The sequence below is a fragment of the Anser anser genome, assembly GCF_964211835.1.
Source record: "Anser anser genome assembly, chromosome: 19".
NCBI lineage: Eukaryota > Metazoa > Chordata > Aves > Anseriformes > Anatidae > Anser > Anser anser.
Window position 1 is genome coordinate 4,782,987 of NC_139740.1, and position 23,626 is coordinate 4,806,612.

The window sequence follows — 23,626 nt, forward strand, 5'->3', positions numbered from 1 at the left end:
TACCGTATAAAGTTCAAAACTCTTAGAGAACTAAAAAAAAAAAAAAAAAAGAAAGAAAGAAAGAACATGCAGAGAGAGCAGAGGGGCCTGGAAGCTCAGGGGACTTGTAATGGGATATAAAGAGGTCTTTCATCTGTGTTGTGCTGTCACTTGACTGCAGTAAGGTCAGCAGAGACCAAACTGCTGCTCTCTGATGGCTCTTTGGTGGCCCAAGAGAAACAAGGAGACGGACAAGCGGCACCACGAAGGACAACCGGTGCTGCGGCATGGCTTCGCTTTGGCCCGCAGCCTCAACAGGGCGGCCCCGGCCCGCAGGCAGCGGGACCCTGCTCCTCGCCTCGCCGGGCCCTGTCCCGCCGCCTGGGTCCATGGCAGTTCCTGGGAAGATGGTGGACTGCCGCAGGAACCTGGGGCCCTGCCGGGTCCCCCAGCACCACACGCCCAAGCGCAGAGCTCCAGAAACACCCACTTGTTTGGCTGGGTTGGTGCGGCTCGGCGTGGCCGCGACGGGGAAAAGTCCTGCACACATTTGTGCTGAAGATGGTTTAATTCATTAGGGCCATTTCATCGCTGTACGAGGGGACACTTCTTTACAGTTCGGGTGACGGAGCACTGGAACAGGCTGCCCACAGAGGCTGTGCAGTCTCCTTCTCCGGAGATACTCAGAACCCACCTGGGTGCCATCCTGTGTAAGGTGCTCTGGGTGACCCTGCTTGAGCAGGGGGTTGGACCAGCTGATCTCGGTGGTTTGATCTCTCAGGATCATGCTGTGATTCTGTGATTGCCGCGCCACTCACGGCTTGGGCTCCCAAGCGACTGAACCCTGGAGGTAACAGCACCCAGGGCCAGCACGGGCACTGGGGGGTGAAAATGGGGAGAGGGAGGGAGCACGACGGCTGGGGCTCCGTGCTGCTGCGTGTGGGGAGCGGCTGCCCGTGGGGCCGGGATCCCCCCGAGGACCCGGGATCCCCCCGAGGACCCGGGATCCACCCGAGGGCCCTGGATCCCCCCTGCGGGGCCCGGCCCTGCCCTGCCCGGCCCTGCCCGGCGCCGTTGCCATGGCGGCCGCGGCTCCGGCGTGAGGCGATGGCGGCGCCCGAGGGCAGGGAGGCGGCGGGGCTGGAGCTGCGGGCGGCCATCGGCTTCAACGGTACCGGGGCCGCCTGCGGGCTGCGGGGCGCCCGGGGGGCAGCCGGGGGGCTGGGGGAAGTGTGGGGGCGGCTGGGGGGGCACCGTGGGGGCAACCGGAGGGGCTATGGGGAGCTATGGGGGCAGCTGGAGGGGCGATAGGGAACTATGGGGGCAGTTGGGGGGGCTATGGGGCACCGTGGGGGCAACTTGAGGGGCTATGGGGAGCTATAGGGGCAGCTGGAGGGGCTGTGGGGCACTGTGGGGACACTGGAGGGGCTTTAGGAAACTATGGGGGCAATTGGGGCTTATGGGGCGCCATCGGGACAACTGCATGGGCTATAGGGAATTAGGGGGGCAGCTGGTGGGGCTATGCGACACGGTGGAGACAATTGGAGGGGCTGTGGGGCACTGTGAGGTAACTGGAGGGGCTATAGGGAACTATGGGGGCAGCCGGGGAGGCTATGGGGCACTGTGGGGACAACTGGAGGGGCTGTGGGGCACCGTTGGGCTAACTGGGGGGCTTATGGTGTAACACGGGGACAACTGGAGGGGCTATAAGGAGCCACGGGGGCAGCTGAGGGGCTATGGGGCACAGTGGGGACAACTGGGGGGCCATAGGGCACCTGAGGGAATGTGGGGCGTTACATAGGACACCTGGGGGTCCATGGGACACGGTGCAGGCAGGTTTAGGGGCAGACAGCACACTGTGGGGCAGGTGAGGGGTTTGGGATGCAAGTGGGCAGGTTTAGGGCACCCTGTGGTGCAGTGGGGGCCACCATGGGTCTTGGCTGGGCTACAGGGCCATGGTGATGGAGCCAGGCCCGGGGCAGTGGGTGTGTGGGGTGCCCTGCACCTGGCCAAGAGCGGAGCCGCTCACAGCATCCCTGACAGCGGGGCAAGAGTTCAGAGAGAAGGATTGCAGAATAGGCAAGGTCTGACTGAACTGCAGGATCCACTATTTATTTCCAGTTACCCAACTTACCAGAATGAAAGGAGCTTCATTTCAAAATAAAGCCAAATCAGGTTGCACAAAACACAGCCATAAACAACCCCATGACTCGGTGATGGGGTCAGTAACGGGTCCTCACCAGCTGCCTGGCTTCCTGGGAAACGTGCAGCTAACTGAGGCAGGTCAGGGCACTGTGAACTGGTGATGTGGCCTTTATAAGTCAGCAGGTGCTCCTGGAGAACCTGCTGTGATGAAGGGCTCAGACCTTGGGGACGGTTATATCTCCCGTTATCAGTAGGAAGCAGAGCCCAAAATTTGTAAAGGTGACCCTTGAATTGTATAGAGGATTGTTCTGTTGGATGGCTTTGGGTGGGAACTGGAAGCCTCCTGTTTTTGCCTTCCTTGTGAAGTAAACCTTCAGCAATAAGAGTTTCTCTTGGGAAGCGAAATCAGGAAGTCCACCAGCGTGGAGGTGTTGAATTAGCCTGAAATCCCAGACTGGTGGTAGTCAGTGTTTCTTTCACTTCCTTGCTCTTGTAGGTCATATCCCATTTGGCCTGATCTGCCACCCCAACAAGGAGCACCTTCTCTACCCGCTGGGATGTACCGTGGTTATTCAAGACATGGCCAGCAAGAAGCAGGTGTTCTTGCACGGCCACACCAACAACGTCTCCTGCATCGTTGTCTCGAGGAGCGGTACGTTCGTGGCCTCTGGACAAGTCACCTTCATGGGCTTCAAGGTGGGTAACGCTCAATGTTTAACTATGTAATATTGACCAGAAGCATGGAGTTGGCCTGCCAAGCAGTGGGAACGCTTGCTTATTTTAAATTTTATTAGAAAACAGATGCCCGTAGTGGGAGGACACTGCAGAGAACAGGGAGTCGTGGCTACTCTGTTGCTGTGTGTGCCTTTATATTTTGGTGGAGCATTAAGCATTTCCCCTAGGATCAGGGTAACTAGACTGAGAGATTTCTTAGTCCCAATTCTTTTTATCAAAAATGTTGTGGACATCTGCCAGCCTAAATCCCATTAGACATTAATTAATAAATGATGTTATATTCAAAATTCTTATGGTTTAATTTTTTAGTGCCCATTTGAAAAGATTCTGAGGCAGTAGGAAGGAATCAAGTATTAGGGTTTTCAGTATTTTAAAATCTAAGTCAAATACTCTTCCAGTGTAATCAGTAAATTTTGATCCTGAAATGAAACAGAGCAACTAAATTGGTAAGCTGGAATAACGTTCTGTGCAGCACTTGGTCTGAAGCATATTTCTACCATACCACACTGGGCTGGAAAGAAGCTACCCTTCAGCTGGGCTGCTTCTAACAAAAGTTCCCTCCCTGCCAGAGCACTTCAGCGTGTTACAGCTGATGCTCTGACTTTGACCTCTTCTGCTTTGGACTGCAGGCAGACATCATTTTGTGGAATTTTTGGAAGAAGGAGTTACTTGCTCGGCTGTCCCTTCATAAGGGTAAAATCGAAGGACTAGCGTTCTCTCCAAACGACCTTTATCTTGTGTCACTGGGAGGCCAGGACGATGGCAGGTAAGGATTTCCCCTTCTTGATGCATAAATCCTGACCACTTGTATGGCGTTGAGGAAGGCTGCTTAGGGAGTACTCAGTCCTCCCTCTTCTGGCAATCCAATGCTTTCCCCTTCTTGACATCTTTCTTTAGAGCATCCCGTTCTGTCTGATGGAAGCATTCAGCATCCCATCCTGTCTGATGGAAGCTGGATTGGTACCCTAGAGTGCAGGGCAGGGGAAAACAAGGGGAGCAGCTAATTCTGAAGTTGTTTTGTCACCCAGAGATATGTCAACTGCACTGTTAGCTGATCTAACATACTGTCCTGAAGAATTAAAAGTGGAATAAAAAGTTATTTTAAATCAGATTCTACTTAAGATATAATTTGAGTCTTGCTCAGCAGGAGGAATACCGCAAATACATATCCCTACTTCAGGAACAAGGGATGTAAGCTGCAATTCCATGTGTTTGTCTTAAGGCTTTTCTCAAATAAAATATCTGTGAGGTGACTTTTATTGCTTATCCTTGTGGGAACAGACTGCAGGAAAGCAAGTTTATTCTTGCTTTTTTGGTAAGTTTTTAAGTAACATTAAAAAGCAAAGCTATTTAAAACCCCTCCTTCCTTTGCAGCGTGGTTGTGTGGAACATCCTAACTAGAGAGGCTGTCTGCGGGAGCCCTGCCTCGGCCCGGAGCGCGGGCAATACAACCATCATCGAGTGTTCTGGATGCAGAGACGAGATGTTTGTTACTGCTGGAAAGTAAGGTTTTATTTACAAGAACTCTTAGGAGGAAAAGAACCCAGAGACTTCTCTCCTTTTACAAAGGGTCTTTACTTAAATACAAGGAAAGTTAAACAATAGTGTGCTCATGCTTTTGTTTTTTTTTTTTTTTTCCTGAATGGACACATGAATATCCATCAGCTTGCCTTTTAAAGCGTTTCTGCCTGTTCTGTACGTAAGAGTCTGTTTTCAAAGCAGCACACAGGGACTAGCACGCGCCACTTCTGTTCCTGATAGCAGGATTTTGTATTCAGTATTCCCCTTGCAATGCTTAAAATATTTAGTTCCCAGGGCTTGTATAAGAATAGCAGTCAGTGAGCGGCTCTGAACAGTGCCTCATTAGTGCAGAAACAATGGTATCTTGCAAGTAGTTGGATCATCTCCTATCCTCCACAGATGTAATGTACAATCGGTCCCTGGCTTGTAACGAAAGTTGATCCAAAAAGGTACATTTCACATGGGTTCGAGACAGCCCCCGTATATCTAGCCTGACACTTAAACCTGCTGAGGAGCTGCAGCTCCCTTTAAATCAGGGAACAGCTTACATGGTTTTGGCTGCAGTCACACTTATAAATGCTGGTCTTTGCATTTTTAACACTTTGTAAAACGTAAGGGTGACTATGCGTGAAGATGCTCTGTTGGTTCCTTGTTGTCAATCAGACTGTGCTAGAAAATAGTTGAAAGTGTCCTGTATTGCTCATTTCCTGTTCTAAGAAACAGGATTCCCACGGTGCATTATCTCTTTGGGGAATTAAGTGTCTAGGTTGTTACGTACCCTCCCATAATCCTAGTGTATATTTCTGCTGAACCTTTGAGATTTTTGATTCATCTGGAAAAAAGTTACCATAAGTGACAGCAGAAAAGATAAAGACTTATTCCTGGCCTCTCTGATTCTGTTCTTTTTCCTCCTTATAAAAAATTCATGATAATATGACCTCATAAAGACTCTTTCATTCTTCTAGTAGTGAAAGAACTGGGATATTTCTGAGTTCAGTACCAAGTATGGATTTGATCCTGCTATGTACTTTCTTGCAGTGGGACCATTCGAGTGTGGGAACTGGATCTACCAAACAGAAAAATCCGACCAACTGAATGCCAGACGGGGCAACTGAGAAGGGTGATCACAAGTCTTAAGGTGAGGTTCAGCCAATATAATTTGGCTGAATTAAGTAACTCTCAACAGACTAGAAAAGACCCTGAGCTTTTCTAGCAATGCTAAAAATGCCAACTCTAACTACAGGATGGCAATGAAGTTGCTAAATGTTGGCTCATGGCAGGTGGTTTCCCATCGTTTCTTTATCCTGGGAAAAGTGTTTTGGATGCTTCTGAAAAGAAGCAGCGTGTATTTTAGTCAGAGGTTTTAGCACCCAGAGAATTCTACTTTTTCTTCAAAGTATTACTTAGATTTGATTGGAAAACACTGTACATTGAGTGGTGTTATGGATCTTTGTGCGCGTTGGGCTAAAAGCACTGGCTATATGCCCTTAGAGTAAATCCTGGCAATGCACTTTAATAAAGCTATTTATGCAGTACAGTGCTAGGGCTGGGACAAATGGCTCAGTATCTGGACTGCGTTGTCTTTTTTTAACACTTTCGTGTAGATAGCAGATGACGATAACTATTTTTACGCTGGCACATCGAGTGGTGATATCCTGAAAATGAACACAAACAACAAGCTGATGACTGAGTATGGGCCCAAAGAGAAGTTTAGCTTGGTGAGTAACAGCTCTGTGACTTGAATTTTTTCCTTATCCTCCTCTTTATTGGTGACGGAAATTAGGGCAACCTCCTGGAGAATCATTACAAAGCTGATTCACAAACTAACCTGCATCAGGGAGGACAAGTGGTGTGGATGTGTGTGACACGGTGGCTGTTCAGGTTGGAGCACTGGGAAGAGAATACCACAAGTCTTTGAGAAACCAGAACGGGAGCAAAATGAGGATTCACAGCTGGAAGGGAGCAAGGACCAGAATAAAGCCAAACTGAAGAGATGAAAGATGAGAGGGGAAAAGAATAGGCTGTGCCTTGTTTATGTGGTTCCTGTAATGAAACTAAAGACTCCTGAGATCATAGGTGCACACTGTGCTATTACTGCAGTTTATCGTCCCCCCATTTGTGCCAGCAGAATTGCCTGTAGGTTAAGAGCGGATCAAGAATGGATTCAGCTGAAAAAACACCTGCAGCAGGGTAATTTTTGGCAGGTATTATTTACAGCAGGGCCTCATAAACTGCTAAGAGCTCAACTGAAAGAGGCAGCTTGCTTCTTTGTGTTGGAAGTACAGCGAAAATTCACAAGAAAAATCTGTCTCGTTTTTGCTGGGTCTGACAACATAGCTTGGTTTCAGTTACCCCCCCTAATTTCAGAGATGAAATTGTGTGGCAGAGCTGAGTGTTCCAGGGCTGTCAGTGGCTTGTGTAAGGATCTATAGAACAGAATTTGTTCTTTCTCTGTATTTTTTAGTTCCAGTTCTTAGTGCTGCCGTTGACCCTGCTTTGAGCAGGGGAGGGCTGGGCTGGACGAGCTCCAGCGGTTCCTCCCAGCACCAAGCTGCCCTGTGGTCCTGTGGTGCTGGTCTGCTCAGGGGACTCGCCTGGTCGTGGCATTTAGTTAATAACCAAGAATCCAAAACTTGAAAGCAGTAAGCAGTGAGGATAATATATACCTCAGGCTTGCCTTACTGGGTGCTGACTTCAAAACTAGGTTTGAATAGTTAGCTTTCGTGGGATCAGAGTAGTGAGATTTGGTGGGTCCTGCTAGGCTTTGGTGAGATTTCTGTGGCACTAATCTTGCACTAAAGCACACAGAAATTAAAGCACAAAAATTGCTTATTTTTGGCACCCCTTTTGAGAGGCTTGATCCCTACCCTTTTCCCATAGTATTTGATATTGCGTAGCTTTTTTATGTGTTCAGACATAGGTCCAGTTGACCTTATTCACAGATTTCAGTGACCCATACTTTTGGAAGTCAGTCCCCAGAGTCTGTGTTGGCACCTGAGGAGCAGACAATTAAATACTGCTTGGAAAAATCTGTTAAACGACTTGCTCAGCATCACAAGAATTCTGGCGGTGGCCATTACATAGAATTTAGTTCTTCCGGATCACATTAAGGCTTTTCAGTCAAGACGTGATCTGTTGGGTTTTTTTGTTCATTACAAAAATGTGTGTTCTCTCATCACGTTATTACATTATACCCATCCTGAGTGATGTCTCTAGTAGCTCCAGCTTCCCTGCTGATGATGCAGAGGTATTACTGAAAAAGATAGTCTAGATGATATAATTAAAGAGTTTATTATAATGCTTATGCACAAGTGGGACAAAACAAGGTTGAGCAGTGCGCACTGGTTCTGTTACTTTAGCTTCTGAGTGCTCATCTTCCTAACCTCAAAGCTCCTTTAAAGTAGTTTTGTTTGTCTGTAATCGGGACTCGTGGGTCTTAGTGTAACGATCCCCAGACGGGAATGTCTGCTGAACGAGGAGCTTTTGGCCTTCCATTGTTCGAGACTTCTGCTTGCAGGGAGCTGTAATCATAAACAAACAGGAACAGCTAGAACACTTGCTCTTGATTTCTCTTTATTTGTTGCTGTTAAATGACTTCTTTGAGCTTCTTGGTTTATAGCCGGGGAGGGGGTAATACCTGGAAAATTCAAACACTTAAAAAATTCAAACACTTCCCTGAAAAATCTTCTTGCGTAAGGTTGAATGTATTTTGTGATTCTATTAGAAACCACGAAAATCAGTGAGCAGTGAGGGAAGCAATACAGATGGAAGTACTGGAAGTACTGCTATGGATGCTATGGGGAAATTGTCCTAGAAAGAAGCAGACATTATTATTTGAGAGCAAACACAGGATTGACAAAAACTGTGAGAAAAATTCATCAGTAAGCCCCAAAGAAAAAGCTACTCTGGACTCGTTTTTCCAAATCTCCTGAACTTCGCCTGTACCAACACACGTGCATACAAACCACATCCATGCCCATGTACAGTGCAGTGTTTCTTGCGTTACAAATGCATGCCCACATCTCTGGGATAACTTGGAGCCACTGAGTTTTTAAAAATATATTTCAATATTTATCTATCTATTCTAGAAGGTTGGAGAAGTTATTATATTTGGTTTTCTCACTCGCATTGTATGTAAGTAGTTTCATTCTGTGTACATATTAGGTGACAAGAATGTGCATATTTTGCTTTCCGGATAAATAATCAGGAGACTTATGATTTCTAATGTGCATAAGAACTCTTGTGGGTGTACCTGTACTATATGCTGCTACGATCGTCCTCCAGCAGTCATCCTGCAGTGTCTTGCATCCACATGGGACCCATGTCCTGGCTGATCTCTGCATTTTTTTATGCTGAAGTCTTGAAGATTGAATATCCCCTCCTCTTTTAAATGCTGGCGTGCTCTTGACTCCTGTGTCTGGCATTACATGTGCCTTCCCTGGAGCACCTGGCTGAAGCCACACGAGGTCCTGACCTCCCTTGCCTTCTGCAGTGAGGGAAAGGCGCCAAGTGTGTTTGAAACAAGCCTTCACAGAAAACATGCTTTTGAGACCATCGCTAAAGAAGTGATCAAATAGGGTCATTAGCACAATGCCGTGCAATTTGGGAGTTGAAGGAGAGCCTAGGGCCTCAGTGAAAAGTAGAGACTCAAGGCCAGACCACAGTCCCATCCAGGCCGTGAGGAGCTTTGGAGCATCACTGCCTTCAGCTGGCACTGCTTCTGAGAGTGCAAAGCTGAAGAAAAAGGGGACCTCTCGCTGTGCGAGAGACTGACCAGGTGCTAGGGAGAAGTTCCAGACGGGGGTGTCACAGCTCTCTGCCAGCCTTGTGGATGAGACCGTAGCTGGTAGGCAGTAATGTGACTTAAATGTTGTTTTCTTAGTGTTAAGTAGTGACAGCTACTTAAGAGTACCACTGGTTGTTCTGGGAGGAGGGAGAGGCAGGGAGACATTCACGTCGGAGAGGCTATTTGCTATTTCCATCCAATCTCCTCCTTTGCCCTGTTGCTCAAAATGATCATTTCCTTCTGCTCTCTTCCCTGACTCTCACCGATGCAGTTTCTGTATGCCTGAAATGGGACATTCATCGCAGTCTGTGCAAATCTGTATTGTTGCAGTCTGTGAGAATGTGCTGGTGCCTTTTTATCTCCAGCTGCTCTCAGATCCAGTCTCACACTCTCCAGTTCTCCCTTTCTAGCTTTGTACTGCGATTCCCCCTCCACCCACCCGATGCACATCCCTGTACACAAATAATATGTTGTCACTAGGCTGTCAGCAAGTCCCTCGGAACAGAAATAGAATCTAATGTTTTATGACAGAGGTTTCCAATTGTAGCACATACTTCAATACTAGAAGAGTATTTTGCAGGTATTTTTTTTAAGTAAAAAACGCAGCGTTTATCAAAACAAAAGTATATGCATCCTTGTTTTTACAAAATTTAGTACATCATGTTGCTAACCCTAGGAGACGTGATGGGTGTTTTTTTGCAGAGCTGTGCGTATTTCACGAGGCATCTTTTGTATCTTTATCTGTGGCATGTAGTACTTCTTGTACCAAAAAAATCTTACTTCCCTCGCAGTACGAAGCAAAGCTGCCGCATTGCTCGTCTCAGGAGTGAGCCCTGCCCCTTGGAGCAAGGCACGGCTGCCCCAGAGCACCTTGTCACCTGGGATGGGCATGGACCCTCCCGACCGCGTGTCCCCCTGCTCCCTGCAGGCGTGAGCTGCCCTGCCTCCCCCTGTGGAGCCGTCCTCAGCACTTCGCTGCATTCTGTCTGAAAAGACGCATGTTCATGGCTTATCTTGTATCTCTGCAAGCCTCGTTCCTCAGTCATACCAGGGAATTGCGAGCCAGTGGCGTACCACGAAACTCTGCGCCTGGAATCTGTGGCGACCCCATGACAAGCATGACTTTAGAGAAATTTAGATGACTACTGATACTGCCTGGGTGAGGAGAAGTTGTTTATTGAAAACAGCTTTGGTCGACCTTAGAGGAACTTTGTCTTTCGATAAATAAGAATGTGTTTATTATACAGACGTGATCTGAAGATTTCTTTGTTTCTGTTTTGAAGAGGAGTGGCACTTCGCTAGTGTGAAGCAACTTGTTTGCCATCTAAATGAAGCTAAGTGCGTTTCTGTGATGTCTATAAATACTGGAGTGAACAGCAAAATTAATTTTATTCCCATCGCAGGCTTGAGGAGCTACAAGGCAGCCATTCAGATGCAAAGCGGGATGTACCACTGCAGATGGATGTTCAGAATTAGTAGGGTGTTTTGCATTGTAAACAAAATATTTAAACGAGGTGTGCTGGAAGAGCTCATAGGGCACTGGAGAACTTTGCAAGAGATCAGAACGGGACAAAGAGCAAGAATCCCTGCAGGGATGAGACAGGAAGGGGAAAGCTGGATTTGTGCCGATATCTTTATTTATAATCGCTCTTCAAAGCAGTGGTTTCTTTTTATAAGAAGTAAATAATGAATGGTGATATTTTTAACCTCCTACGTTAACCTCTGCATTTCATCTACAGAAGGACTGTTAGTATCATAACACAGAGCATTCATCGCATCATTATTAAGAACTGCCTGACTCCATGAATAACAAGTGCAGCTCACAGAGCTGCTTGTTCGTGGTGAATCAAAGAACAGACTGGACAAGGAAGAAGCACAATTATTAAATTCAGGTCGAAAGCAAACTCTGGCCAGCAATGCATCCTGGCCAATTCAAGGTGTTTCTTTCTTTTTTTTTTCCTTAAGTATATCTGCTCCCCTCACAGATTGGAAGAACTGAAGACAATGCCTTGAAAAACTCAAAACAGTGTAAAAACCCTAATTTATTAGCAAATAGCAGGGAACTGTAATCAGGTAAACTATATTGTCATAGGCTTGATTTCTAGTTCTGCCACCTGCCATAATGCTAAACCCACGGGTCATCTGAGATGGCAGTCTCTACCAGGAAAAAAAAAAGTGAAATAGTAGATCAGAAGAAAGTTGACAAGCCTGTGATAACAAGGGACTCGTAAAATGCTGCCAACACCTCGTAGGAAATTTTGCAAAACACTGTTAAGAAACAGTTCTGATTGTAGATCATATTTTTTAATTAAAAAAAAAAAAAAAAAACCCTTTCTTCTCATGGCTTTGCTAAGAATATTTGCATGAAACCTAGCTTCCGGCCTGGTGGTGTTGTGCTAGCATGGCATCAAATCCTCTGTGGGTGCGGCGTTATTCCGTGCTTATTCCTGATATTACAGGAGACCGGGATATGCTACTGGTGGAGATAGACTAATGAAGAAATACAGTGAGATTAGATCATAAATCAGAAGATTATTTCTCATTATTTTTTTCCCTGCAATCCGTGTTTATTTGATCCTAAGGTTAAGTAGTCCTTAACCCGCAGCGCAGGCAGGTGCAAGGCTGCCTGGAACGCCAGCTACCAGGGGCCCCTAAGTGCAAAGAGCCAAATGGCCGGAAACACTTCACTCAGTTGTGTTATTACTGCTGAGCTGCTGGACAAAACCAAAACAAAACAAACAAAAATAAACATGGTGATGCTACACAGAATGGAATGAATCAATTCTAGGTAGTTATGTTTTTTGTTTGTTTGTTTTTTTCTCCAAAAAGTATGAGCAAGAATTTAAAAAAAAAAAAATGAGCTGCTTTTGTTTGGTTGGATAACTAAACCAAAGAAATTTTTCCAAATTCAGCAGACTTTGTGGCTTTTGCAGCATCCTTTCTAATAGCATCCACCTCTGAATAGCTCAAATATCAATTCTGTTTTCTTCTCTCTCAGCTCCCTCTGTCACCTTTCTTAGAGCTTCAGTCCTTTCCACAACAGAGAAAATTAATGCTTTCTGGCCTTCATTCTTTTAAACACTCCTCAAGTGTTTAATTTTGGAAATTGACAGGGCTATGCCAGATTAATGCTTGAAAAGAACAGGAATTCTGGATGCTGCTGCTTTGATTTCAAACTTTATCATAAAATGCTGACACCTGTGCTTGTTCAAAAATCACAGGTCAGGCACGTGACAGTGATTTCTCCCTGGAGAATGACAGCAGAATTATTCTGATTTACCTGTTGGTTATTCTGCTTTGACAATTCGCTCTGTGCTTTCACAACACTGAGTGCTACAATTCTTTTTTTCCAGCAGAATAAGAAACCCCCAGAAATCCCAGAAACCCCAAGCAGAAATTTTCACAGAATGGCTCTATGAGCTAGGGCTTAAAGGAAAAAAATTGTGATATTGTGAAACTGCTGGTACTATCACAACAGCTGGCGATAGAGCTTCTAATCTTAGGTCACGGCAAGTGCTGTTGGAGTTGATATCACAACTCATCGTGGCGTGCAGAGCAGAATCCCCCCACGTCACCGGAGCCTGGAGCTGGCCTGATCCGGAACAATCGGTGGCAATGGTTTCCTGCTCTCTTGGTGAGAGTGGAAGTGCCTCTCGTACACGTTTGCTTTGTGATAAAACTTAGTTTTCAGTCCCAGTTTTGACGGCATAAAGCTCCTTTGTTTTCTGTCATTTTTTTTTTCTTTTTTTTCCATTTCCATCATGCATTTGCTCCCCCAAGCTAGTGGGAATGTTCTGAGCGATTTGACCCCCGCAGAAGTAGTTTCACTCCTCTTGCAGCCTATTCTGGCGTGTCAGAGATTTTCAAGAATTCATCTGTTGTCTTGTATACAGCAGACTACCATTACTTGACAGGCAGCAGAACGGAAGCAGAGACTGACTTTTCTAATTCTGGAAATTTTGTAGCGAGGCTGAGGATTGATTTTCTTCTGGCTGTGGTCTTCTACTTTAGCCGCTGAAAAGCATTTCTGCTTTTCCTAATGGTTCATCTCCTGTTGGTTTACTCATCTTAGTAAAGAGCAGAAACCTGTGCTGATGGGCTGACTAATTTCCAAAGCTTTTCTGTGACAAGTCTGTTTTATTAGTAGCATGCAGGAGATGGGATTGGATACTTCAGACAGAGAGGGGACAGAGAGGATCTGTCCTAAAAGCAGTCTTAAGAAAGGATGCTTCGGCTGAGTTTTATCTTCTGTTGTTTTCACATCTGATAGATAAAGAACCAGTGGAAGGCAAAGTGGAGGCACTGATGCGAAATGTGTTAGTGCTTGCTGGAACAAGGTAAGGATGCGTAGGCTCATACGGGGTCCCAGCTGCGCTGAGGGGTTCGTGTTGCTGCTATCTACTTGCTCTTTAAACACTTGTATCGTAGATGTTCATATATGCCTGTAATTAATAACTCTTTTCTTCCTTTTCCCTCTAGAGAACCGCTTTTAGCTCAGGTCACTCAAAGACTACTGATAAAGGCACATTTGAGTGGCATGAGCACCACCACGGGGAGCACACTAAACACACCGCTGTGCTATTCAGCATGGCTGTGTCGATACAGATACTCTTCTTCCATCCAATTGTGTTTTAATCCTGTTTTCTCCTAGGGAATCACAGCTTTGCTTTTGCTGAAGACAGGAGATTTAATAGTCGGCACTGGAGAAGGGATCGTGGCTCTCTGTAAAGGGTCAAACTACAAAGCAATGAAGTGAGTTTGTAGGTGGAAGAGTCAGAGGGTAGAGGTGATGCTTCCCCCTAAGGCTCAGGGTGCAAGAACTAGTCACTTCTATGGCATGGCATAATCCAAATAAATCAGTTTTTCAATCCTGTAGATAAAATAGATGTTGTTAAAATAGACAGTATGGTTCTAGCATAATGAATTTTGAAGCAGATTGAAAATTACTGTATGCTTCTGCATAAAAGTACATTGCCCTACTCATAGTTCATTTTAAATGGCCGTTGTTTCCTTTGGGGCATTAGGATTCAGATCCCAAATTGGTGTAAACTGAGACAGGTCTGCTGAAGTCAGTCAAATTATGTTTTACACCGCCTGAGGAAGATTAATATTTGCCATTTAAGAAGTGTTTGTTGGAGGACATGGGACTGTAAAGGAGTGCTCTCGCTAATTTTGCAGGCATGTCTCAAAGTGCTGGAGTCCTTGCAAGGCTTTTTTCTGCATACAGAATAGGAAGTTGCAAGCTTCACTCTTCAGTAGGTGATTTGGAAACTGGGCTTGCAGACAGTCATTTTGCATCATTCGAATAGCCAGCTTAGGGGTGCAGTTCTGAAAGTTTAGCTTTGTACAACTTAAAGTGTTCCCAAAAGATCTAAAGTGTATGGAAATATTCTTGAATATGGGATATTTAATTGCACTTAAGCAAGAATAGATTTTGCTTTCTCTTAACAGGAGGATTCAAGTTCAAGGTGGTGTCACTTCCCTGACGTGCAGAGGCCAGGGGCACCAGTTCTTTGTGGGGACAAACATGTGCCAGATGTATCGAATTAACTACACCGCCTTTAAAGAGGAGCTGATTGCTGCCTGTCATAACGAAGCCGTTCACGACATCGTTTTTCCTGTGTGAGTATAACTGACTGGGATGCTTTTGGCTGGTGAGGAAGCCAGGATACCCATGTAACACCTTTCAATGATCAGGAACCCAGAGACTATTAACATCCAGAGGGGGTGATTTATACGGGCAGTGTTGGCACCTACCAGTGAAATACAAGCGTGACAGTGAGCGACTGCTTAAGAAGGGCAGCAGTTCTGTTTGAGAATTGGAAAAATAATCGATCTACAGGAAGAATTCTAAATAAAAAGACTGTAATTATTTATTTTGGGGTAACAGCAGTGGTGGCAAACTCCCCCCTTTCTCCTATGGTTGGTGCTGTGAGACCTGGGCAATGTTAGTCTGCCATTAGTGTGAATCTTGAAAATCTGCTTTTGTATGTCCTTTTGCTGCTAGAGTTTGTAGAGACGTCTGCTTTTCTACCCACCTGGAACATCAGCTGATACCTGACTAACGTAGCTGTTCAAAGAGGCTTTTTGGGTCTCAGCCTCACTTAGAATTTCACATTTGACAATATGGCATGTTATATTAAATTATAGGCTTGTGGTGTGTCTTCTGTCTGCATTTGTCTCGTGAACAGACAGCAAACATCCCCCCTTTCTGTACAGTAGAATCATGATGTTCTTATGAAAAACAAGGGATCCATTGTTTCCTCCCCCGACAGAGAATGGCAGTTTGATCCTGAAGGAAGTTTTGATATTTGGCATGTTGTTGTTGCATTGCTTCTTGACGCAGCACAAAGTATCAAATCGTATCGGGATACAACAAAGTGTGCAGGGTATTAACAGGGAGTGCAAGATGCCCTCCTCCCTGCTTGTCACCAGCCTGAAAAATCCATATCCTTCCAATTTAATGAGTAAATCATTTGGAGCTTTGGAGTAATCTGACGCTAATATACCCACCTTGCCCATCTGCATCACAGAGGTATTTCGGTGAGCTGGATTTAGGGATGATTGTAAGGGCTACAGGGCTACATCCTTACATGCATATTTTAAACTTCTTACATGTTAACTGCTCTCGAACAGCGCATATCACTGACTTGGAAATACAGGCTTAACTTCCCTGTTCTGGCTTATTTCAGAACACTTGAACTGCTGACATTGTTCTGCTTTATATAAAGCACCTGCACAAGCTTGGCTTGGAAGAGGCTACGCTTTTTTTGGGCCAGTTTCGCCTGTACTGGTTTGTCTTTCCGGGTGTTGATGGTGATGTTGAGCAAAAGGATGTGGCACCTCTCTAGATTTCACTCTGTCATATCCAGGGGATACGTGGTTTGGTTGTCCTCCTGCGTAATGAATGTATCATTTTCTGCCGGATAGGGTTAATCTCATCCTGCAGAAAGTGGTGGTGGTGGTATAAAAACATACCCTCATGTCTCCTTTTGTTTGCTTGTTTATTGATATACTTTAAGAGCTTATTTCAAAGTATTCAGTCCCATAGCTTTTGTAACATTGCAGAAGGTCTTTTTTATTCACACGTGTATACCAAGTATATTATGAACAGGCTTCTACCATTTTCTCTATTGCCTTCAGCAGTGTTGAATAGGAACCATCCAGTAAGCAAGATCAAAACTGACATCCTTATAATACGCGGCTGTTGTTAGTCCCTGATGTTAAACCTCGGCAGTCAGCACCTCTGCACTCACTTTTCTCTCTATTATGTGCAACAATAGAAGATTTCTAGAGATTGAATATGGGAAATAAACTTCACCTAAAGCAGGAAGAGTTATTTTAGTTTAATATACCTGTTCCTTAAAATTAATCTTTGCACAGAAACCAAACCAGGGGAGTTGTTTGTAATAAAGGTCTTTCAGTCTTAACCATGGTGATCCCTATTGAAAAGATTACAGCTGTACGTTAGAAACAGATGAGCTTTAAAGGATGGTTTAGGATCTGAGACGGAAGCTTTTTGCTGTATGCCTCCTCTCGTTAGCTCTTCTCTCTGAATTCCCCAGGGGAACTTCTGACTTGTTTGCCACCTGCTCCAAAAATGACATTCGTGTGTGGCACACCCCAGAAAACAGGGAGCTGCTGCGGATCGTCATCCCCAACATGACCTGCTACGCCATAGAGTTCATGAAGGATGGCAAGAGCATCATTTCAGGTACCAGGCAGCCCAGGCCCATGTAAATCCAGTCCGTAAGTGCTGCCAAATCTAATAAATGTCATCGGTGTATTAGAATGAAGAAAGGTTTAACCTGGGAATAGTTCCAGTTCGTTGCTGTGACCCGCAGGCCCCTTTGCTTGCAGTTGGTCCAACGGACTCTGCTCCCAGCCCCCGGGTACCTTGGGGCTGCAGTTATGGTGTTATGTGAAGGCGAGATTTTGAAACCTTGCCTGGGATGTGAGTTCCAGCAATTCAGAACTCAGTTCAGTCTTACTCAAAAGACCTCATTCTAAAATATTAACCCTGGCGTATGGAACAGATTAATCTATGATGTACGTAGAACAATTTTCATGTAAATTTGCTGGCCATTGCCATGTGCAAGTTGCCTACACAGGACCTACCACAGCTCTAGAGCAGCCATGCTGTACTGTCCCTCCACTATTACAAAACCAGTTTGCCTACAGCCAGAACCAAAAAGGAATTAATTTTTAATAGTTTATGTGGGACTGTATAGTATAAAGGAGGTTAATAAGAAAAGGGTTCATTTGGACCAGATAGAGAAACAATAGCTTGAGGAAAGTCTCTGCGCCTGGATAATCTGTTTCTTTATATTCATCAGCTTGGAACGATGGGAAAATCCGTGCCTTCATGCCAGAGACTGGACGGCTAATGTATGTGATTAACAATGCCCATAGTTTGGGAGTGACAGCAATTGCTGCTACAAATGACTGTAAAAGGATCGTTAGTGGAGGAGGTGAAGGGCAGGTAATATTTTGCTTTAAAAACCCAGAGCAGCTTTGTGCTCTCATCGTAGGGCCTGGGAAAATTGTCTGTAACTGCTTAGTCAGAGAGCGAGCTATTCTTAGCTTCCACTTGAGCAGAGGACTGAGTCTGAAAATATTAGCCTTTGATATATGCAGATCTCTTGTTCTCAGAGGGTATAATATGAAACAATGCCCCGTTTTCTTCTGGCATGTCAGTCTTGGAAAATCCTTCTGATGTAGAACATGCTCTTAATCCTCCTTTTTGTTCAAGTCTCTTCCCCTATATTTGGCTTATCTGCATTTGTCATTGTTTGCAAACCTGTGTCTAACTGTGCTCTCACACAGATTTTCTTTCTGTCATTACTTTAGAAGTCCTAGTCCTGTCCAATGTGACCTGTATGAATTCATTTAATAGCATGAAATTCACTTTCAATGACTATGTTGTCTGTGGGTAACTTAGTAATTTTCTGGGTTGGTAATATCTGGTTTCAGTGGTGATATTAGTAGAAGACTAAGAATTTGGCTTCTGATAGATTTGTGAAAATGTTCCAATGCACATAACACAAATCAGGAAACATGTTTTAGGCATCATACTTGTGCACTTCAACAATTTTCTTCCAGCAATACAAAACTAATACCACGTATTTTGGCTACTCCGTGCACTTCATTTAGTTGTGGCCTCTTTCAATCTGTAAAAGAGGCACTCCTGTATTTTTTCCTAATTTTTAAATAATTTAAACACACTTTTTTTTTTGTTTATATTTTGTTTCTTATTTTCCTTTGGACTTCCTCTGTGCAGTCTGGCAAGCACTCAGAACCAGACATTTAAGTGTATCCTGACAGATTTAACTGCTCTTCTGCTTTGTTTGTGTACCCTGATGGTAGTGTTCAGTGTGCCATGCTGAAGATTGCACACGAAGTCTTGAAGAGTGAGGCATTGAACTTGGGTCTTCCAAATCTCAGGCTAATATCCTAATCAATGAACCATCTTTCAGAATCATTCTGTGCCTCAGCTCTCCTGTAGAGTGGTAGCAGCAGCACTGCCTTGTCTAACAGCATAAAGACATTAGAGATGATGAGCCACTTCAACCCTTCACTAATAAAAGAACAGTTAAGTACCTTGGATGATTAGCGCTAGAGGATGCAGGAGATAGGAGACCTAGATTCCGTCTGAACACACAGAATGGCACGGGCTGCGGTTAGTTGATCTCTGAATTGAAAAAGACAGCTGAGACAGAATTAAAGCTAGAAGGTCGGTTAAGCAGAAATGAGAACTGCGGGGAGCACTTGCAGCATTCATTCACAACACAAAGAGGTGTTCTGAAATGCTAATGGTTCTGTCAGAGTCAATCATCTGAAAGCTGTGACACTCAGGGTTTCTTAAGGGGTCTGGATGCTCTGGTCATGTAGCCAGCGGGAATCGGACATCCAGATCCCATAGGTAACTCGGCGTCAGGCTTGAAAACATGGAAGGTCAGCACTCTCTGCTTTTGATCCCAGCGTCTAAATTACTAAATTTGCACTAGCGTTTGACCTTAGTGGAACATAAACTCAAGCTGATGTCATGAAGCTTGGCACTAGTGGGACAGTAAATGCAAGGTGTGAAGAATCAAGTCCTCAAAGCAGAAAGATTTCTGCCTTTACCTTCTCTGGGAAAAGAGGTGCTCTCAGCCACATAACCTCACATCAAAGATTTAAAGAGCTGTTTTGTATTTACTAGCATTATAAGTACCACAAATAGCAGGTAGCTTTTTAAAATTTGATTTCAGAAGCCTTGCTCTTTGATCTTTAAAGCACTGCCAGAAATATACCATGGACTAGGTGCTTATTCCTGATTGAGGTACAAGTACACTGAAACGTGGGAGGGTGTGGGCTTGCCAAAACATTATTTTAGGATTAATGGTCAGGAATTCCCAAACCAAGTGGATTATGCTCTCAGGAATCTATCTAGAGGATAGATTTAGATTACACATTAGGAAGAAATTATTCACTGTAAGGGTAGTGAGGCACTGGCACAGGTTGGCCAGAGAAACTGTGGGAACACCTCCATCCCTGGAGGTGTTCCAGGCCAGGCTGGATGGGGCCTTGGCCAACCTGATGACCAAAGGGTGGCATCACTGCCCATGGCAGGGGGTTGGAACTGGATGATCTTTAAGGTCCCTCCCACCCCCAGCCGTTCTGTGATTCTATGAACCCAGCTCAATTTTATGAGTCAGCTGCGTGAGTAACTCATGGAAAAATGGCGACAGTCCATTGAGATTCAGTTGCCATACAAGTTATAAGGGAAGTGCAGAGTTTAGGAAAGCCTTAGGCATCCTGCTGAGCTCAGAACCAGGCAGTTAAAGAGCTGATGTTTGCTGCTGATTTTCAGGTGAGGGTCTGGGCAATTGGTGAGAAAACTCGCAAACTGGAAGCAGTTCTGAAGGAGCACATATCTACCGTGTCTTGCATTAAGCTTAAGAAGAATGACCAAGAGTGTGTCACAGCCAGCCTCGATGGAACGTGCATCATCTGGGACATTGTGTAAGGAGACAGAGAAGTACTGCAACACGCTTAAAGCGCTGGTCACTGTTGGGTCAGTGTGTCCTATTTGGGACACAACGTGGTGAGGAAGAAGAGGAAAAAGAGCCTTAGAAAATGAAAATTACTAGAAAGAACAATCAAGTCAGGAAAAGCAGAAGCTCCAACACTGGAAACTTTTCAGAAAAGTTTAGACAAGCTTTGGTCCCAAGTTGTTTAGTTCTATCAAATCATGTATCAGGCAAGGGGACGGAGCAGTTGATTTCCTAAGATTCCAGCTAGCTCTGTTTTCCAGCATTGTATGACTCTGGTCCATCTATTGCAGGTCTCTAGATTTTCTGTACTGTCGTAGGGGTAGCGATATTCTTGCATAGTGTGTAGCACCTAGAAAGCGTTCTGGACTAAAAATCTTTTTTTCGCGTGATGGCAGATCAAAAGTCCTACAAGGCAGCTGTGGTAGGAAATAGAACCAATGAGCCTAAATTGGCTTCATGAAATCCTGAAGTTGGACCAGTACCTGAAAGTATCCAAGTAGAAAGAGATATTTGATGTATAGCATAGGTGGAGAGAGTTCAGGCAGTCAAAATTTGATTTTTGGCCTTATTGTTCTATCCTGTTTTGGGGTGTTTTGCAGGCGTTCTATAAGAAAACAAATGATTCTAGCCAACACGTTGTTCAAATGTGTGTGTTACCATCCTGAAGAGTACCAGCTAATCACCAGTGGGACAGACAGAAGGGTAAGCAAAACTCCAGGAATTCTGTTGGCAGTAATCCCAGAACACAAAGTCTGGTTACAGACATTTCAAACAGCCAGAATCACACAAGGCCTTGATAAAGCCAGGCCATGCAACCTAGGGAAGGCTTCCCATACCAGCAGGGGCTTGTGAAGGAGCTCCCATACTTTGATAGAAGTTTGTGTTGCAGGGCAGCACTGAAATCTTTGTGCTATTTATGTACAACTGAGCTCTCATCTCTGGTCTGCTCTCTAGATTGCATACTGGGAAGTGTTTGATGGCTCTGCGATCAGAGATTTGGAAGGCTCGCTGTCGGGTTCCATCAATGGGATGGACATCACATCAGATGGGGCATACTTTGTCACAGGTAAGTGGGTGGATGAAACTAGGAAAGAGGAGACCATATTAAGACCAGGAAGAGCAAGGCAAGGGTCTCAGCAAAGAAAGAAAAAACTAAAAGGAAGGTCAGCTAAAAGGCAAAATAAAATGAATCACTGAAGAAAAATACTTTGGAAAAGGCTGTGATTCAGACTTGGAGGGTGCTGTGGTTCAGTCTTGCAGGGTGTAATTTAAAGATTAAGACAAGGTTCAGATGTCCCCAGGCGAGTACAGGGTTGCACCTTGCCCTGCTCCTCATGTCGTTCCGTCGTGCTCACGGTGCACTTGGATGATTTGTTCAGGTGTCCTCCTCCAGGAGCTTGGCTCTCTGTTAGTTTGCAAGCGTGTGTGGCTCCAGGCTCCATCCAGCCTCAGGCTCACCCGTTTCCCACCGCTGTGACATCTCTTCTGGGAACCTAGCGCTAGCGTAGAGGAGCCGTGGTACTGTATTTATTGACTGTAGCGAAAACAGAAGGCTTTGTGTCAGCACCAGGTTTTAGATTAACCCAGCAAGCCAGTGTTGGTTAAGAGCCTTTTGAAGGCCCTCAGCTCTGGTACCAACTGCAGGCCACAGCTTACTGGTGCTGCTGGTGCAGGGCCTGAGTCCTCTACTGGCCGCTGACTCTGCTTCAGCTGAGCAGAAGTGGGCTCTGCCATAATGCTCGAGGCAGTGTATCCCACCCTTCCTAAATTAAATGAATGCCAAAGTATTCCCCTGCCTGTCAGCTGGGAACAAAAAGCAGCAGAACTCTGTGTAATCGTTTGTTCTTCCTTTGTGCCCGCTGCAGGTGGTGATGACCATCTGGTGAAAATGTGGGACTACAACGAGGGTACAGTGACTCATGTTGGAGTGGGCCACAGCGGCAACATCACCCGTCTCAAGATCTGCCCTGGGAACAAGTACATCGTGAGTGTGAGTGCAGATGGTGCCATCCTGCTCTGGAAATACCCGGACTTTCCCTAACAGCTGGCACAGGAGCTGCTGGGCTGCTTCTTCCTAGGCCCGTCCTAAAGGTCCTTTCTGCTTACAGATAAGGTTGTTTTAAAGCATTTGTACTGTTAGAGGAGAGAACCATTTTTCTACTCGCTGGTATGAATTTACCAGATCCTTCGGATGTCCTTTTTAGCACTGAATGAATAGGTCTGTTTTTTTTTTTCGGCGGGGCTAAGAATTTCCTCTTCCTCTTAGTTTGGAGTGGAAGTATTCATCACTTCTGAAAATCATCCCGGCTGTTGTAACACTGGTGTTTTGTTACTGCCACCTTTCCTGGCAGTCTCCTAGCCTATTCTTGCTTGTATGACTGCTCATTTGTGTGCCCTCTCTCTTGTTCTTCCCTGCCCCCTTCTGTCCTTTTCTTTAATGAATAACTTGTTGTGTAAATTCAGTCTTCTGTGTTCATTTTAATTTGTTGGGTCTTGATTAAGGAGAAAGCCCTCAGCTCCAACTCAAGTGTTTAACTAGGAGGCTCTTTTGACTCAAGCTTTTAAATCAATGTTCTCAAAGGAATGCCAGGTCTTTGGGGCTTCTTCATTTGCAGTGTCCAGTCTAAAACTCTGTTCAGAGGCCTGATTCTCAAGAGTGAGAGCGCAATCATTTCTAGAAATGCCTGGATGTCTCCAGCTGGTCACATTCACATTCCCAGTCATTGCCCTAATTTTTCAAACAGGCTCCAAATAGCATGAAATATGTATTCTGTCCGAGAATGAGTATCTGGTATCATGTCTGGCATTATAGCCAACAGCTCTCCAGATACTGTTTGTTTAAAGATCAGCGTAGGCAGCCAGTCTGTGAAGTGATGCAAGTGAAGTAAATATTTCTCTTGCAGGCACTGAGAATTCTGTCATAAATTAAAATTGTAGCAAAATGTTGTATTCCTAATGTTAACGCTTAGAGACAGTTAACCAAGCTGATGATTTAAAGGCCGTGTCATTTAGATACTGTCACACCTGGACTGGTAGTAGAGCTGTTTTGGTATGTAACAGGGGATAGGCATTTTACGGGATGATCGCTTGTTATTCTTTATATGCCACTGAAAATGATTACTGCTCACAGCACATCCTTTTAGACCGGCTCTGGGGGTATCTGCACGTGTTGCCCATCAAACACCGTGCAAGTCATATTCCTTCTGGTTGAAATATCTCTGCTGTTATTAACGGAGTCTTGAGCAAAGGAATTAAGTCATTCCTTCCTCTTTTTCTTCGGATTCAAGGCTCGCTGCTATGCAGCAATAAACACTCCGACAGGTTTTACAAGCTCTGCAGCAGCGCTCACTGTGGTTTGGAAGGCAGGATCAAACCACTGGAATGTGGGACGGACAGGCAAAACATTCGTGCTTGTGGAGGACAA

General features: G+C 45.1%; 1 protein-coding gene across 2 annotated transcripts; it reads left to right on the forward strand.

Annotated features, from left to right (window-relative positions):
- Positions 1 to 155: 155 nt before the first annotated feature.
- Positions 156 to 22,658, forward strand: CFAP52 (cilia and flagella associated protein 52). Of its 2 annotated transcripts, none has more exons than XM_083804883.1 (14): positions 156 to 829; positions 2,621 to 2,820; positions 3,489 to 3,625; positions 4,234 to 4,362; positions 5,419 to 5,518; positions 5,985 to 6,098; positions 13,818 to 13,918; positions 14,618 to 14,788; positions 16,732 to 16,880; positions 17,503 to 17,648; positions 20,019 to 20,170; positions 20,802 to 20,904; positions 21,157 to 21,268; positions 22,068 to 22,658. In XM_083804883.1, exons 2-14 carry the CDS (start codon positions 2,704 to 2,706, stop codon positions 22,241 to 22,243), a joined length of 1,707 nt encoding a protein of 568 aa, XP_083661009.1. In that variant the 5' UTR covers positions 156 to 829; positions 2,621 to 2,703; the 3' UTR covers positions 22,244 to 22,658. The 2 variants fall into 2 exon arrangements, with proteins under 2 accessions (XP_083661009.1, XP_083661008.1); XM_083804882.1 differs by lacking the exon at positions 156 to 829 and adding an exon at positions 859 to 1,150.
- Positions 22,659 to 23,626: the final 968 nt, after the last annotated feature.